The sequence below is a fragment of the Manacus candei genome, unplaced genomic scaffold, assembly GCF_025592945.1.
Source record: "Manacus candei isolate 608988 ecotype Guabito, Panama unplaced genomic scaffold, ASM2559294v1 h1tg000025l, whole genome shotgun sequence".
Lineage (NCBI taxonomy): Eukaryota > Metazoa > Chordata > Aves > Passeriformes > Pipridae > Manacus > Manacus candei.
Window position 1 is genome coordinate 7,121,723 of NW_026138073.1, and position 16,884 is coordinate 7,138,606.

Sequence of the window (16,884 nt, forward strand, 5' to 3'; positions counted from 1 at the left end):
TTAGGAGAACAGATCCAGTAAATAGACCTCAATTTTAACTGAGGTTTGCAGGCTACCATTTCCTACAGACTGTCCAAAATCTGCATCCACCACTCTGCTCAATAACAGGCAGGCTGGGACACAGGACCTGAAACGAAAGGTTCAAGCACAAAACATTTGAGTGTGCGCATATTTACACATCTCCACAAATGTCATTTCAATGTCTCTTGGTTTGATGATGGGACAGATATGGTACAGGATTTCACTTCCCTGTGCTGGCAGCTCTCTCTCCCAATCCACATTACAGCCATTCCACCCAGGAGCTGTGTCTTCCTGTATGTCTCTTCACGGCAGCAAATACAGTGGGTTGTTCAAAAAGGGCTTCCCCCTCAAGATTTCCTGAAGCAGTGGTGTTAAATATATAGAGCCCTAGGCAGCAGTTTGGCATCATCCTCCACTGCACCCAGGGCTGCCAGAGGTGTGGAGCAAAGGAAGAGGCTCCCCTGCTGTCTCATCCCTACCTGCCAGTTTGATTTCTCATGGCCATTTTCAGATCTCTAAGTAACAATGCAGTTTCATCCCCCCTTCCCAGGGTAATAAACTGACACAACATGGCTCTTTGTTGGAACACCTTGACTCTAATGCTGTAAAATAATTAATTTGGTGAAATATTGTCGTTCAAAACAAGGATTTATTGATTCGAAAACATGCAAGTAAATAAATGACACTAATTGCCATGAAACAGATACCTGGCTGATCAGATGCAATTAGCAATACGGAAAGGGTGACAAAAGAACATTAGGGAGGTCAAGAGATGCAGAAATCCCACTGCAGGGACATTTTCTAACTGTCTTTATGCTGGTGTCAGGGCTTGTCTAAAACCAGTCAGCTCACTGACCTGCACTAGCAAAGGGTTCGACCCTGTGCCTTTCACTCCTTGCTGATACAGACTGTAATTTCTGAGAGCCAGACTTCCAGACACAGCAGCCACATCTATGCCAACAATAATTACCTATGAAAACAGGCAACTTCTAGAGTTTATTCGAAAGAAATCAATGCCTAACACCTGTAGGTTTATACCGTGCAGCCGTGAGAATTGCTGTCAACACTTCCACTACTGAAGGATGAAGAATGAAGCCAGACGTGATTCAAGTGCCATCTTTTCCCAGCCCTGAAAATGAAACAAATGCATGAGCCTTGAAGGTGCCTGAGGATGACAGCAAGGTACGGAAGCATAATTGGTATTGCTGAGGTGAGCCTGCAGCTCACAGCGTGATGGTTGTGCACAAAGAGCGCTTCGTTACAGCACGGACACACCAAACAGCTCCAGGACCCTCCACGCCTTCCATGCCTGGAATTAAAGTCACTCAGAAGCAGTCCTGGGTTCTGCTGCAGATCCTGAATTGCTGGCAGAGGCCAGGGTGGTCCCTGTTTCTGAAGCCCAGGAGAGCCAGGTAGGGCCCCAGGACCTCCTTGGAGAAGAAAGCAGAGCACTCTGTGACCTGCTGCTGGAAAGTACCACACACCTTGAGGTGATGGGAGCTTTTCCCTTTGTGGGCTAGGAGAGAGGAGCCCCCACACCCAGTGGGGCTGGATGAGCAGAGGGATAGGTGACAGATGCAGACCCTGGCTCCAAGGATGGCTCTTAGAAGCAAAACACTGTCATAAGTAGGTATGTTACACATCCCTGCCAACAGCAAGTCAGTGTCTGGCTGGACACAGGGGCCTGGACACCAGGCAGTGTCTGGGGAGGGGAACAGGGCAGGTTTCGGGTGGTCTGTCCCAGCTGTGCCCCTGCAGAAGGCTGGAGGTTTCCCAAACTTTCCGTTTGCTGAGTGATAACAGGGCTTCACTTGGCACACTGAGGGGTAAAAACAGCCCAGCAAAGCAAACACCCAGAAGGTAGAGACGCGGCGCAGTTACTGCTCTGAAATACTGGCACCTTGTGGCAGCTCGGCCCCAGGCACACACGCTGCAGCCCACTGTCCCGCTGGACATTGGGTGGCCTGGGCACGGCTCCAAGGACCAGGACACAACCAGAGCAACCTCACACAGGCTCACGGAAAGCCACGTTGCTCTGGGTAGCATTTAGTAACAGCTGTTTCTGGGGAAGGAGGGGGTCTGAAAATCTGTATTTGCATTTCCAGCCCTGTTTGCGGCCTCCTATGGCTGCAAAAATGATAATAAGGAAGGTGGAATTACTTGGGTTGCCCATGCTCACCTGTAATTGTCTGGGGCACTGACCACACAAGTTATGTCCACCAAGGAACTGCAAGGAACCTGCAAACGAACTGCTCCGTGTGCATGAGCAGCTCCGGGGAAGCGCAGGGTCTGCACTGTCCTCCACAGTGCCCTGGGACAGGGACCCCTCTGCCACGGGGAGGAAAAGAAACGTTTCTGTCTCTCTCAGAGAGCTACAATACCCCTTGGTTTAACAAGGGGATGGCAGAGCTCTGCTCCCTGTGAGAGGAGTGCAGCCATCAGCTGCACAACGGGCTACTGGCCTATCAGCAGCAAATACCACTTTATTTTGCTGGTTTTAAGCCTGACTGCACAGCTAAAGGGGCTGACAAACCTGCTCTCCTCCAAAATCACCATCAGTCAGAGGAGACCTCCTTGGGTGCCCTGACTGCCACCAGAGCCACCGCTGGGACTGGTGTGAGCAGGAAGGTGGACAGGATTTGTGCTCTGTGGGTGCAGAGCCATAGGGGAGTTCTGAGGAGCACCTGCCAGCTGCAAAAGGTCCTGCTTCCAGCTGGATAACAAGTGTGTATTATGCCATGTAAACAACCTGCAGGATATCCATACTGTTACTCTTCAAGGAAGAGCATCATTAGAGTAAGTGGGAACCACCACAGGGCTCCTGGCAGGACCGATACATCTTGCAGGGAAGGAAACAATCATTTGAGGTCCATTTTGGGGAAATTATTTTTTTTTTAATTATTATTCGGATCCTTTTTGTAAGATCCTTTTGTAAGATTGCATGAGAATTATGGTCACTGTAAGGCCTTACTCTTCGTATAAACATTTGAGATATAAATATTCTCTCTTAATTTTCTTTCATGTTTAGCTGTGAACATGCATGTAACTGGACCCTTTTTCTCTCTGTTATTGCTGGAATATATGTAAATATGAAAACGTGGGCAAATATTTACAGACAATAAATGCGGGGGCGGAGTGGGTTAATTAACTCGTGTTTCTTATGGTTACAAACCAAAACACGACATTTCAGCAATAACTAAACACAAGAAAATTAAAACTGAGCTCCCTTACTCTTGTCACACCTAGCAACTTATTTTGGGGCCAATTAAAAAGTGGCAAATCCAGAAATGGGAGGTTGAAGAATTTTTTTTCTCCCACAGTACATAATGAATCTGTGGTTTTTACTGCCACAATGAGCTGAGGATGCCAAAACCCAGTGGTGTTGACAGGGTGTGGGTGTTTCTATGGACAGTAAGAATGGCGAGAGGTATAATGGCTGTGAAAAATGCAAATTTTGGAAGAGGGCAGACCTCCAGCTGTGGCTGCAAACCAATATTTATTAGGGATTAGGGAAAGCGCTGCAGTGACAGCCAGGTTATCTGCTTACAAGGGAACTGCACATACTTTCCACCTTTCACCCAGTGCTGGAGGGACCGGCTGCAATAATTGGACATTAAAACTGTTTCATTTTTTTTTCTTCGTTTTTTGTGAGCTAATCCCATTTCAGCTGCTCACACAAGTAACACTCACCCATGTGTGCAGTGCCTGAGTGTTTGGAATATCAGCCTTACTTAGCAGAAAAAAACCCAACCATCCCTTTCTTCCCAAACAAGGCATGCTAAGAATAAACAGCATTCCACAGCTCTGGAGCACACTGCCCAAGGAATAGAGCTGGGGACAAGATTCAAAAGAAAAATATGCAAGAGGCCTAAAAGTGTCTGTCATAAATAAAACTAATTAATAGGTCTCTGAGCAAATGCAAAGGCCAACAGGCAAATAACATAAACACTGCTGCAAAAGATCTACTGCCGTTCTCTGCAAAGCATCAAAGCCATTCCTCATTGCACAATCAATGCAAAAGCGATTTCAAGTCAAAAAAAAGAGTCAAAAGACAAAGAAAAAAACTGCTTCAAAAAAAACAAAGGAGCTGCCCAACTTAAAACACAGTTTCTCCTTTATTTTATTCTAGATTACTAGAACTACAAGCCAATGACTTAAATGAAGGGAAAAAATCGGAATCAATGCAAAAAATACTGACACGTATCAAAAACACAGCAGGCAACCGTTCCTTCCAGTAAACTTCTAAATAATTCACACCCAAGATACAGAAGCCAATCTTAGGAACACACAGTGCCAAAACAGTCGAGGGAACAGTTTCTTTTGTTACCCAGATGCAAAACACAACTCCAAAATAGAGGCACCAGCCAAAAGAGTTGCATTTAAACCAAAATTCCAGCAAATAAAACCAAAACGTGCCTGTGCAGCAAGCATGGTCCAGGCTGCACTGCATGGGATCCTGCATCCCACAGGATAGCCCTGGGGACCCAAAAATGCCCTTTGTAGAAACCAAGCACCCCATGCCTGCCCCACCATCCAGACGTGTTACACTCCAAAAGCACCGTGTTTTCATCTTGTTGTAAACTTCCAAGGGAAAACAGTGGTTGATACTCCCAATGTTCTAAAAGACAAAAACAGAGCTTGACTTGGGGTATCGCATGGGGCTGAACCTCAACAGCTCTACACGCAGGAACTCGTGAAGACACAAATACACTGCTGTGCCCAAATGTACCATCTATAAAATTTTGCACAGACATTTGGTGGGGGCAGATGACCCTTTGTGTCCCCTTTCATCCTGACCCATTCATCCTGTGATGGTGTGATTCTGTGACTCTGTGATTCTGTGACTGACTGTGATTTTGTGACTGTTTTTCTGTGATTTCGACTCTGTGACTGTGTTCCCGTGACTCCGTGACTCTGTCCCCCCGTGTTCCCGTGACTCTGTTCCCCCGTGTTCCCGAGACTCCGTGACTCCGTCCCCCCGTGTTCCCGTGACTCTGTCCCCCCGTGTTCCCGTGACTCCGTGACTCTGTCCCCCCGTGTTCCCGTGACTCCGTCACTCTGTCCCCCCGTGTTCCCGTGACTCTGTGACTCTGTCCCCCCGTGTTCCCGTGACTCCGTGACTCTGTCCCCCCGTGTTCCCGTGACTCCGTGACTCTGTCCCCCCGTGTTCCCGTGACTCCGTGACTCTGTCCCCCCGTGTTCCCGTGACTCCGTGACTCTGTCCCCCCGTGTTCCCGAGACTCCGTGACTCTGTCCCCCCGTGTTCCCGTGTTCCCGGCCCTGTTTCCCGGCCCTGTTCCTGTGACGGCCCCGCTCTTCCTCAGCGCCCCCTGCCGGCGCTCCCGCCGCCCTCACCCGCGTGGGTCCTCCGGGCCGGCAGGGGGCGCTGCGCGGCGGAACCTCGCGGCCGCTTCCGCCGGTCGCGGCTGAGTCACTGCGCGCGCCACCCGCCCGGCCCGAGCCCCGGCCCGTGTCCCGTGTCCCGTGTCCCGCGTCCCCCGTCCCACCGCCGCGATGCCGCTGGAGAACCTGGAGGAGGAGGGGCTGCCCAAGAACCCCGACCTCCGCATCGCCCAGCTCCGCTTCCTGCTCAGCCTGCGGCCCCGCGCGCCCGACCCCGCCGCGCGCGACGAGCTGATGGCGGCGGTGCAGCTGCACAGTGAGTGTGGGCCGGGGGGCTTGGGGGGTCTGTCCCTGCACAGGCATTGCTGCCCAGGGGATCTGTCCGTCCGTCCGGATCCCACTGTCTGTCTGTCCTGAGGCTGTGTGGCTGTGTCTGGTCACCACCCCGAGGATGTGTGCGGGGGGCGCTGGGTGTGTGGGGCTGTGTGTTTGTGTGTGTGCACATCCCCCAGCAGCCCGTGGTCACTCTGCCCCCGAGTCTGTCTCCCCTGAGCGTGGACAGCCCCAGAGCAGGGCGGTGAGGCGGGTGAGGTGGGGCAGGGAGGGTTTGGACATAGGGGTGCGGTGCCCTGTCCCCGGCTCTGACCGCTGTTGTGTCGTGCTGGTATCGTGAGAGTCCTGAGTTGAGCGCCGGGGTCTGCTGTGCTCGCAGTGGGATAAATAGAATCATGGGATATCGTGAGTTGGAAGGCACTCACAAGGATCACTGAAGTCCAACTCCTGGCCCTGCACAGCACAGCCCCAACAATCCCACCCTGTGCCTGAGAGTGTTGTCCAAACGTTCCCCGAGCTCTGTCAGGCTTTGGGTCGTGGCCACTGCCCTGGGGAGCCTGTTCAGTGCCCCCTAAGTAAGAACCTTTTTATAGTAGCCAACCTAAACCTCCCCTGACACAGCTCCAGGCCATTCCCTCAGGTCCTATCACTGGTCACCACAGAGAAGAGATCAGTGCCTGCCCCTCCTCTTCCCCTCATGAGGAAGTTTCAGACAGCTTTGAGGTCTCCCCTCAGTCTCCTCTTCTCCAGGCTGAACAGACTAAGTGACCTCAGCCGCTCCTCATACTGCTTCCCTTCAAGGCCTTTCATCATCTCCGTGTCCCTCCTTTGGACACTCTCTAACAGCTTAATATCCTTCTTGTATTGTGGTGCTTAAAACTGCCCCCAGGACTTAAGGTGAGGCTGCCCCAGCTCAAAGCAGGGAAAGTGCAAATGGGGGAGGTGTAAAGAGCAGTGATGGAAAAGGGTCAGCAAAAGGAAGTGTGAGGGGCAAAGTCTGCAGAAACACTGTCTGTGCCATGTCTGGATTTAACAGGTACCTGGTCACAGGAAGGTTGTCGCTGGCATTGATGATGGCATTGTCCTGGAAACATGCACACAGTCACTGCAGCAATTAACAGCAGAGCCCTTCCTGCTTCTCTTTCAGACATGGCTCCGTACTATGAAGCCCTGTGCAAGTCCCTGGAGTGGCAGATGGACACAGATCTGCTGAACAAAATGAAGAAAGCCAATGAGGAGGAGCTGAAACGTCTCGACAACGAGTTAGAGGATGCAGAGAAGATCCTGGGGGAAAGCGAAATCCGGGATGCAATGATGGCCAAAGCTGAGTACCTGTGTAGGATTGGGGATAAGGTTGGTGATGGCACAGGCTTTATGGACTCATATAACACACTAACCCTCTTAGCTGGGCAGGTCCCAGTGAGCACTGGGGGACTTGCAGTGTCTTTTCTTACTGGCACAGCTCAGGCGTGGATGGCAGATAGGGAAGGGGTTTACTGAAATTTAAGTTATCTGGGAAAAAAAACCCTAGCCCTTAAAAGAAAACATCTTTTTTTCTTGACAAGGTAAAAAGTTATTTTCCACTTGCAGATATCATTTTTCACTTTCCTTGTGCCTTTAAACTTTTCTAAGCTATTTACATCTTGCAGCTTAATTTCAAGTTACAGAGTAGATTTTCATAGTCCTTAGCTTTAAAATATACACGAGAATCAGCTCTTCTAATGTGATTTAAACTTTGATTCTTTAAGATTATTCAGAATCCATAAAGTGAAAGTTATGGGAAACTGACAAAGTCACAACTGGCAGGAGGAGACAATATGTGTTCTTACCAGAGGCATTTTGTAAGTGTTGTAGAGGCTTTTAACATTCTTATGGCAGAAAACACTCTTTTGCTAGGAGGGAGCTCTTACTGCGTTCCGCAAGACTTACGACAAAACTGTGGCACTGGGACATCGTCTGGATATCGTGTTCTATCTCCTAAGGATTGGCTTGTTTTATATGGATAACGACCTCATCACACGGAACATTGAAAAGGCAAAAAGGTACTGCCGGGGTTGTCTGAATGCACTAAAGCATTCTTGAAACAAGCTGTAACAAAAGAAGTTGAAGATAAATACCTTTCTGTCCAGAAATGACTGGGACTGGTTGGGAGACAGAATCACAGTGATGGGTGGGTGTTACCTTGTACTTCCTATTCCTGGAGTTTTTTATGAAGGGGAAGAGAAAAGCAAGGTTAATATTTTGTGGCAACTGTTTCCTAGCAGCTGGCTTCATTTGTATTTGTAGCCCACCCCCTGCTCCCATTTTAAGTGTGACTCAGCCTGTGCTCCTCTCCTACTTACAACCACTCCAATTTTGTGTTAATACGATTCTTAAAAAATGGCGACTTGTAACATTTTTTCTATGCTGCAGTTGGACACCTTTGGTTTTAGCAGCAAAGGCAGTGGAAAACTGTTGCCACAGCTGAGGCTGACAGTAATATTTACCTTTTCCGTTCAGCTTGAACTTGCACTGTGCAAAAGTATCTGGCCTCTCCTGTCCCAAGGAAGATACTTTCCTCCCCAACAAGGAGGTGTACAGGGCCTGGGCTGTTTCAACAAGCTGTAACATAAGCCAAGTTATTCTGTCTCTAATGTCATGGTATCAGTTCATTCATACTTGTTTTATATAACTTATGACATGACAGATTTACATAAGTAAATATTCTTTGTTCTATTTTAAGTCTAATAGAAGAAGGAGGAGACTGGGACAGGAGGAACCGCCTCAAGGTTTACCAGGGCCTTTACTGTGTAGCAATTCGAGACTTCAAACAAGCAGCAGAGCTGTTCCTTGATACAGTTTCGACGTTCACATCCTATGAACTGATGGATTACAAAACGTTTGTAACATACACTGTCTATGTCAGCATGATTGCCTTGGACAGGCCTGACCTTAGGGAGAAGGTAAGGAAAGCAGGTGGAAACACTGGTGCAAACCGACACAGCCTTTCCTTAACCTGTCCATCTCCAGGCTGAAAGTGGTGGTTAAACATGTCTGTTTGCTTTCAGGTTATTAAAGGAGCTGAGATCCTGGAAGCCTTGCACAGTTTGCCAGCTGTACGACAGTATCTCTTCTCCCTTTACGAATGCCGTTATGCAGCCTTTTTCCAGTCACTAGGTGAGACTGGGTTTTGTCCTACAACACTGTTTCAGGTGTTGCAGTTATTTGTTTCTTCAGTTAGTTGTTTCCACAACTTCAGTGGAGTACCTCCAGTCTAGAACTAGAGCTACATGCAGAAAAAAAACAACCTAGAGATTTTTTTAACAGTGACCTAAAATTTCCTGCTTTGATTTTTCAAACAAATAAAGAAAAATTTCACATCCAATGAGCTTTGTGAAAGGTCACATCTAATTAGGTGGAAAAGCATTTTGAAAATGGCTGTGAAACAGTGTCTTACCTGAAGAGCCAGGTCAGGAAAGTTTTGAAAGGTTTTGTCTTCCAAAGAAGTTATGGAACTTGCAGTCTAAAGGCCCAGAAATCTCAACCTGTACAAGATATTACACAGAAAGTTTTCAGTGTTGTTCCTGCTGGCTTTATGCTCTGGTTTCTGTTTAAAAAGGTGACACCAAAGAAAAGCTTTTCACAAAACTCATCTTGCCAGTTCTGAGACTGCTTGTTTTCCTTCTGTGAGATTTAGAACACAAGAAAATAAGATATTTTGAAAGAACCCTTTGTTTTGTGGAACGCAGGGCCTGATGAGACTGAGTTAAAGGACAGCATTTTCCTATTGCTGGCCTTGTCCCTAGCTGAGAACTGAAACTGTCCGGAAAAAAAATCACTTCAGTGCCTGGAAATCTTTGTAGCTAATTTAAGAGCTAGTAGCAGAAAGTTAATGTTATTTCCTTACACAGCTTTGGGTAAGAATGTTTCTTTAAGTAGTTACATACCAAGTTCTGCTCGTTTTCCAGCACCGCACAGCTCCTGCAAGACGGCAGATGCAGCTCCTGCTTTCAGCGAGGTGATACCCCTCACCCCTGACAGGAGGATTCTGTGCTGATTAACAGGCTCTCATTAGCTCTGCCACAATCTTATTTGCATGTTATTACTGCACCTGGTTCCAGAACTGATATAAATTACACAAATTTACTTTAGCATAGAATCCCTTTCATATCCTGAGGAATGCAAGAATACAATATAGCTACGGTCACACCCATTACTTATTAACTGGTGCCATGTGTTTTATTGACATAACTGATATTTTGCATTTCTTAGAGATTACTGACTCTTTTTTTTTTCCTTTTTTTTTTTTCTTTCCAGCTATTGTAGAGCAAGAGATGAAGAAAGACTGGCTGTTTGCACCTCACTATCGATACTACGTGCGGGAAATGAGAATCCACGCGTACAGCCAGCTCCTGGAGTCTTACCGGTCGTTGACGTTAGGATACATGGCAGAAGCCTTTGGAGTCAGTGTAGAATTCATAGATCAGTAAGTTCTTTGGCTTTTTAAGTTCATAAAGATCTCACTTTATACCTTTTAAATATTTATGGCGATCTCATGACGAATAAAGATCTTTGTTCTGCTTTGATTTTAAATATGCCAAGCTATGTCTCTGTGGAAGAGCATGAGAAACTAGTATTTTGTTAATTAATTGGTTCTTATACTGCTATGTTTATTGACCTCTGTGTGCTGTGAAACTTTAGAATTTAGAGGATGACTTAGTTTTCACAGCTGTGCCAAAACTGAGCTGTTGCAACTTGGGGGATCTGCGCATTTTATAGACCCTGCCAGTCTCCCTCTCCAGTTTTGCTTGCTTTCTGGTACATGGACAGGATCTGATGTTTTTCACTTAAATCATATGCTGCAGACTAAATTTGTAATTCTTTTCTATAAAACCAACAGATTTAGGTCATGGTAAGTGGTGAGTGAAGTGAGCAACTGACTTTTACTCTATGTACATGAAGCACTTTGTTTCAAATGCCTTCACAAGACTCATTCTTGTTTCAGAGCGGTTTCAGATTTTCTAATATAGAAAACTTACAGAAATATGAAACTGCTTGAAATATTCCGAAATTAATAAGTGTTTCAAGAGAAACCAAATACCCATTCAATTCAAAGGTAAATGCTTTAAAGTCATACTAATTCTTATGCTTCCCAGTAATTTATTACAAATTGTAACTTGTCGTAACTGTTGAGCACAGGAATATTTTCTTCTACCGTCAGTGCTGTAGATCACCAGTTGATAAAGCAAAATAACAATAAAATAAGCATTTTAAAAAAAAGATTTAAAAACTATGTAGAGACTTTTCTAATGAATTGACTGGCATGAAGATATTTACCCCAGGATAAATCAGGTGCACTGCACAACTGCTGCCTTTGGTTTGAAGAGTAGTTGATGCTCAGCTAAGTGACAAGTTTCACTGAATCAAGTACAACACTTTGGCCTTTGAAGAAAGTAATAAGAGGTTTTGTGTTCAGATCACTAGAATGATTATTCTTGGGTGCAATGTCTGAGCTTTAATAAGATGAGGATGCATAAGATAAGATACCTTATGGAAATACATAGGCTGCTGCTTCAGAAATACAGCGTGGCAACACTGCTGTGTTGTAGCAGCAGTTTCAGTGCTGTTAGGTCTACAAGTCCTTGGTGAAACAATCTAACCAACTTTTTTTCCTTATTTAGGGAGCTTTCAAGATTTATTGCAGCTGGGCGATTGCACTGCAAAATAGACAAAGTAAATGAGATTGTAGAAACTAACAGGTATGTAACAATTCCTGGTTTTGACAGCCCAGTTCAATTGTATACCTTTTGATGACATTTACTACAGAAATGTTTAGTGCCTTGATATAAAATACATTCTTCTAACTCCTTTTTTTCCCCCCCTCACAATTCCTAGGCCCGATAGCAAGAATTGGCAGTACCAAGAAACCATCAAGAAAGGAGATTTGCTGCTAAACAGAATTCAGAAACTTTCCAGAGTAATTAATATGTAATTTTTTTAATGCAAGGGAATGCAAGATTTAGATGTTTAAAACATTTTGGAAGTAACCTATAAATATATTGTATAACTTGGTATACTGTAGGGAAAAAAATAACTAGCAGGAGAGGTAGTGTTTTTACTTTCCACTTCATTATGTACACACTGTTCTGTTCGGGTGTACGGAACCCAGTTCATTTATTAAATGTATTATACCATTGGTGATCTCTTGTAATATACTTTGTTCCTTTCCTTGCCTGTTTATACAGTGTTCAATATTGAATAGCAAAGCAGGGTCACGATCTGTGAACAGAGAGAACTCATGGCCATTTTATGCTTGCTTTTTTAGGACTTTTGTATTGGAATCAGAGGTGAAAAGAATCAGTTGCGTAATAGTAAAGTAGCCAAAAATCTTAGTGAAGATTGTGGACTGTCCAGACTGGGCAGACTCTTGCAATAAGGGGGTTACACTTTAAGGGAGAAGGAATAAGGATACAAGTGGTTGGGGTGCAGAAATAATATAACCACAGAAACTATATGGACTAAAACTTTGGGAACATCTTTAACTGAAGTAGCCTCTCCCTTAAAACTACAGGAAGTCAGCAAGTGAGCAAAGCATTACATTTGTAATTCCTGCCTGGGCTAGATTTGCAGAAGTCAGAGTGATGGCAGGAGCTGTGGAAGTGACCACTGCAGCGTGACACAACTGATCAAGTACTGCAGGGGTTACGATTTCTTCCTTCACAGCTGCTGAGGAATGAATGTCTCACATAGGCTGCTGCCAGGCTGATGACACATGGTTTCTGGCCGTAGGCAGCAGCTATTTACCCTGCTGGCCTGCCTGGAGGGTTTTTTCCCCTCCTCCCAAAGACAGTCTGTGACTGAGCTCTGTGAGCTGTTTGATGCGGCTGCACTTGGCAACAGAACCCATTTACTGCCGGTATTCACTGCAGCTCCAGTGCTTGAAGTAACCCCAACAGGTAGATGTACACAAAGAAGAGTCCCAACATTTGGAAGCTGCTGTGCCACAGACAGGACAGTGAAATTTCCCCTGCCCACTTGTCTCCTGTCTTTGAATTGCTGCTGCCTGCTCGAGGTTGGACCCCTCAGTGCTGAGGGGCTGTTACTGTTCTCTGATGAACTGTTCTGAAAACCAAAATATGACCTCACGATTTTTGGGTTTCTTTTACTACTTACTGGAAGCTGTTTTGGTTGTTCCCCATCCAAGAAGCAGATACTTAAAGGTTTAAGTTTCAAACAGTACTGCATAGAAGAAAATTCTGATCTTTCTTCAGAATAGTGAGAGTAATAAATGAGAACTCTAGAATTCACCAGGTGGTCAGCTAATGAGTCTCTGTTTTGTGTGTTCCCACACATATCACTTCCTATAAAGTTTTAATTGATATAACCCAGTATTCAGACTTTTCAAAGCTCCAGTAATGTCTCTTGTTTTTGTGGATCTGTTCCATACCAGATAAGTAGAGCCAGCTAGGGAGCCTTTAATCAGGCTGACTTTTGGGAACACCTTTTCCACCTTCCATATGTGCAGATGTGAAGCCTATTAGAAGACCATACTGTCTGAATGTCTTCATTGAATTGAGGGATTTAATTTCTGGTGCACAGATAAATTTTCCTTTCTAGCATGTTTCTACTTGAACTGGCCTTAACTAACTATATCAAAGCTTCCATTCAGTTTATGTACTATCATGTATTTTTTTAACTGTAAGTTAAAGAGAATAGAAACCCACTCAAGAAAACTAAGCTAATGGGCTTCATGCATTCCAGAGAAATCTTGCTGTTCTCTTAGTGTGGGTAAGAGCAACAGAAAACAGAAATGCCTACTCTGTGAGGAAAATAAAAGTATTACTAAAGAGTCTTTGGAGAGCTATCAACCATTTTATCCTAACCATCATTATCATCGTGTTGGAGCCAAGCATTTCAGAATCTGGTTTCTCTGCTCAATGTTCCAAACAAAAGTGCACAATCCTACCAGAGCAAAGATCCCATTTAAAGATCCCGACTTGCCTTGCTCATTTCCTGATCTCAGCCTGCATCCTGCGAAGGAGGATCCAAGGAGAGCCCACAGAACTTCTTGCCAAACCTTTTTGGGCCAAAGCCTGGCAGCAGAGAGTCATAGCAATTTTACCTGAGCAATGTGAAGGCTTTGTGCAGCAGTTCAGCCTCTCAGCCATTCCAAATAGTGGTGGAATAAAATTCTGGACAGTTGCAGGGAAAGGCAACACCTAAAGCTCACAGCTGGAGGCACAAAGCTTAGCCAGAGCAGCTGTTTGCTCTCCTGAAAAAAAGAAAAAGCATCTGATACACAGTTTGTCCAAAGAGTAGGAATGCTGAGGGGTCCAGGGTGGTCAGGCTCTGAGCTTATCAAGGACATAATTATGTCTATTCTGTTGTTTTTAACTGCCTACTTCCATTTCCCTGTCAAATCAGAGGCATTAGAACTTCTGCTTCCTTTAAGCCCTGAAGTAATTTCAAGTTACTTTTTACTGTCCCATGGTCATGTTAGTTTTACCTTTGGTTAATCTGATCTCATGATTTCCCTTTATTTAACTCTGACTGTGAGCAGCACTCCAGACACAGCCGTTTGTGCCTCGCTCTTGACACCTTTCCGTGGATTTATAGTCTGCATACCAAAGTTGTACATTCTCTCTGGTAATTTAAGCTTGTGCAGTTTCTTGAGCTAATGCCATTCTCCAATTTCGCTTTGCAAGGCTGACTTCACCCTCGCAACAAAGTAGCCAGAACCAGACACAGATTTCAAGACACAGCCACAACACTGAGACACTTCCACCCACTCTGCAGGGCATTCCCTGCCGTTAATGGGTGGGAATGCAGGCGGGAAGGGCAGGACATGGGGTGTTGTAGGGTTTGTTAGCAAAGCTCTGCTACGAAGTTGTTGAAATCGAGTTTGTGTGCAAATGTTCTCTGGCTCACCTGTCTCTGCTGACCTGCCAACAGCTCCATTGCTTCTCTCACTGAACACTGGGCTCCAGAGCTTAGGGTCCAACCTTGCAGACAAGAGACAAGGCACTTGCTTTAGCAAAAAGTCACCTCTTATGGATGGGAAGGGACTGGTAAAGGGAGCTCAACAGCAAAATGGAGGACAAAAAACTTCAGCACTGTCAGAGCAGCAACACACTGTCTCTACTGATGGTACTTCTGTAGCAGTTTGGCCACAGATACCAGCCTTTTCTCCTGGGCTTGGACAAAGCTTTCTGACTGCACTTTGCAGGCCAGTTTTCCTCCTTTTCAATAAAGTTTGAATCCAGGTTAGTTTGAACAACTTCTCTAAAGGTTTTCGAGATTCCCCTGAAGTTTGTTGGGTCAGAAAAAGACCCAAGTGTATGCCACTTTTCCATGACAAAGCTCCCATGCTGCTTGTTAGGAACAAATCCAGCAGCTAACACAGCTCTGAGCCAAAGCTCTGAGAAATATCCAGTCAAATTAAAAAGTCCCATGCTGGATCCTACAAGCCACGTGTGTTTGATTATGTGTTGCAGCAGAACGTGATAATAATGAACCAACAGGAATTTGCATTTAAATAAAGCCAATGGCAAGGCCTTGTGGTGGTTGTTTTGGTAATGGCACAAACTGCAGCGCCCACAGAGCGCTCCAGCCTCCAAAGGCAGCGGGTGCTGGGGCCGTTTGCCGTGTGCAGGGAGGGCACCAGGCCAACTTCACACCCACCCTGCATCCAGAGCTGCTGGGGCAGGACCAGGGCTCAGGAGAGTTTCTGCCAGAGGCAGGTTGTAGCCTTTAAGCCCAAGAGACACCTTCAGCTTCCCAGGACACATCACCAGCTTTGAATGTTAAATGTAAAGGGCATCGACAAGATGCACAACCCACCCCCCCAAAGGGAACCTCTGACACTGGGATTTCATTGCATGCACTGTCAGTCTCCTAAATCAGCAAATAACTCTTCCCAAATATAAACTCAAGTATTTTCCTGTAAGACAATCACTGATGGGAAGAAACTGCTTTCTGCCCAGGCCAGGGATGTCTGTGCTTACTGGGTTCCAGACCAGCACCTGGTCAGAAGGCATTTTCCATCACAAACCCCTCTACTGAGCCTGCAGGAGAAGCAATAACTCACAGAGCAGCTCTGCTCAGGGGTCAGGGCTCCCTGGCACTGCACTGCACCAAACACAGCAAAGGAAGGGGAGAGGGAGGATGCTCCAAATCCACAGAGCTGAGTTACCTTCGAGAGCTCGGGGTTACACAGGATAAATGCACCTTTTTTCCTCTTTCTTCACCTTGCCAGTTTTAGAGGATATTGAACCCTGTATTAAATGCAGTTAAATGCAGAGTTATTCCTTCAGTTTGAAGCAGACTCAGTCACGAACTTGCCTGAACGCCAAGCAGAGAGCTCAGAGTTGTTCTGCTGCACAAACACCCGACTCCCGTGTGCTCCGTGCTGTGGTCACTTGTACAGCTCAGCACAACCAGCTTCAGTGCCAACAGCTTACATGGGATGGCACAGACGGCAGAAACTGCTACTAGGAAGGTAAAAATATTTGCAGGAAGGCAAGACAAAAAAAAAAAGCAAGAAAAATCTTCAGTCAACACAAAAGGCAAATGTAGAACTATTAGGAGTACTTAATTATAAAAAGACAAAGCACAATTTGCTTGTTGTCTGCACCCCTTTTGCATCTTGTAGCATTTATTCCAAATATTAAGGAAAATTTGTTATAAGAGGAAAAAAAAAATAAAAGAGAGACAGAATAAAGGAACCATTGCCATGGATGTTACTCTAAAGTCCTGTCCTACTAACAGGAGTTTTACCAACTGCTCCTCAGAAGTTGTCCACGACACCAAGTCCTGAGTCACGTGCAGAGAAAAGCTTTGTAAGAGTATTTAACCTGCTGAATTCACACATTTGATCTTCAAACTGTGAAAAACATGGAAGATACTTTTTTTGAATGAAAAAAAATTCAGGAAACATGATGATTCGACATATTGCATCTGGGGCTGTGAAAGCTGCTTCTCACAACTCCGATTAGAAAATAATATAAAGTGTAAGTCTTAAGTAACAAAAGGTCCCTTGCACAGGAAAATGCTGCATAGGTGATCCAGGCACTGCTCAAAACCAGGTACCAAAGCCTCGTAGGATGGAAAGCTCCAATCCTCCCGGGCTGACCCGCGATGCTGAGGTACAGTGACAGAATTTGACCACGTCCAATTCTCTGAAATTAGTTCACATAGGCACCAATACAG

The 16,884-nt window shown here is 45.6% G+C and overlaps 1 protein-coding gene and 1 long non-coding RNA gene across 2 annotated transcripts; one reads left to right on the top strand and one right to left on the bottom strand.

Moving 5' to 3' along the window:
• Positions 1-5,431: 5,431 nt before the first annotated feature.
• On the top strand, positions 5,432-11,872 carry PSMD6 (proteasome 26S subunit, non-ATPase 6). The gene is made up of 8 exons (XM_051788822.1): positions 5,432-5,680; positions 6,845-7,050; positions 7,594-7,739; positions 8,420-8,639; positions 8,745-8,853; positions 9,994-10,162; positions 11,358-11,435; positions 11,572-11,872. Exons 1-8 carry the CDS (start codon positions 5,536-5,538, stop codon positions 11,666-11,668), a joined length of 1,170 nt encoding a protein of 389 aa, XP_051644782.1. The 5' UTR covers positions 5,432-5,535; the 3' UTR covers positions 11,669-11,872.
• Positions 11,873-13,120: 1,248 nt separating this feature from the next.
• On the bottom strand, positions 13,121-16,087 carry LOC127471671 (uncharacterized). Its single transcript, XR_007904732.1, has 3 exons — positions 15,869-16,087; positions 14,605-14,678; positions 13,121-13,948 (listed from the first exon to the last, which is right to left on the bottom strand). It is a non-coding gene; the product is annotated as an uncharacterized LOC127471671 (long non-coding RNA).
• Between the last annotated feature and the right edge of the window lie 797 nt (positions 16,088-16,884).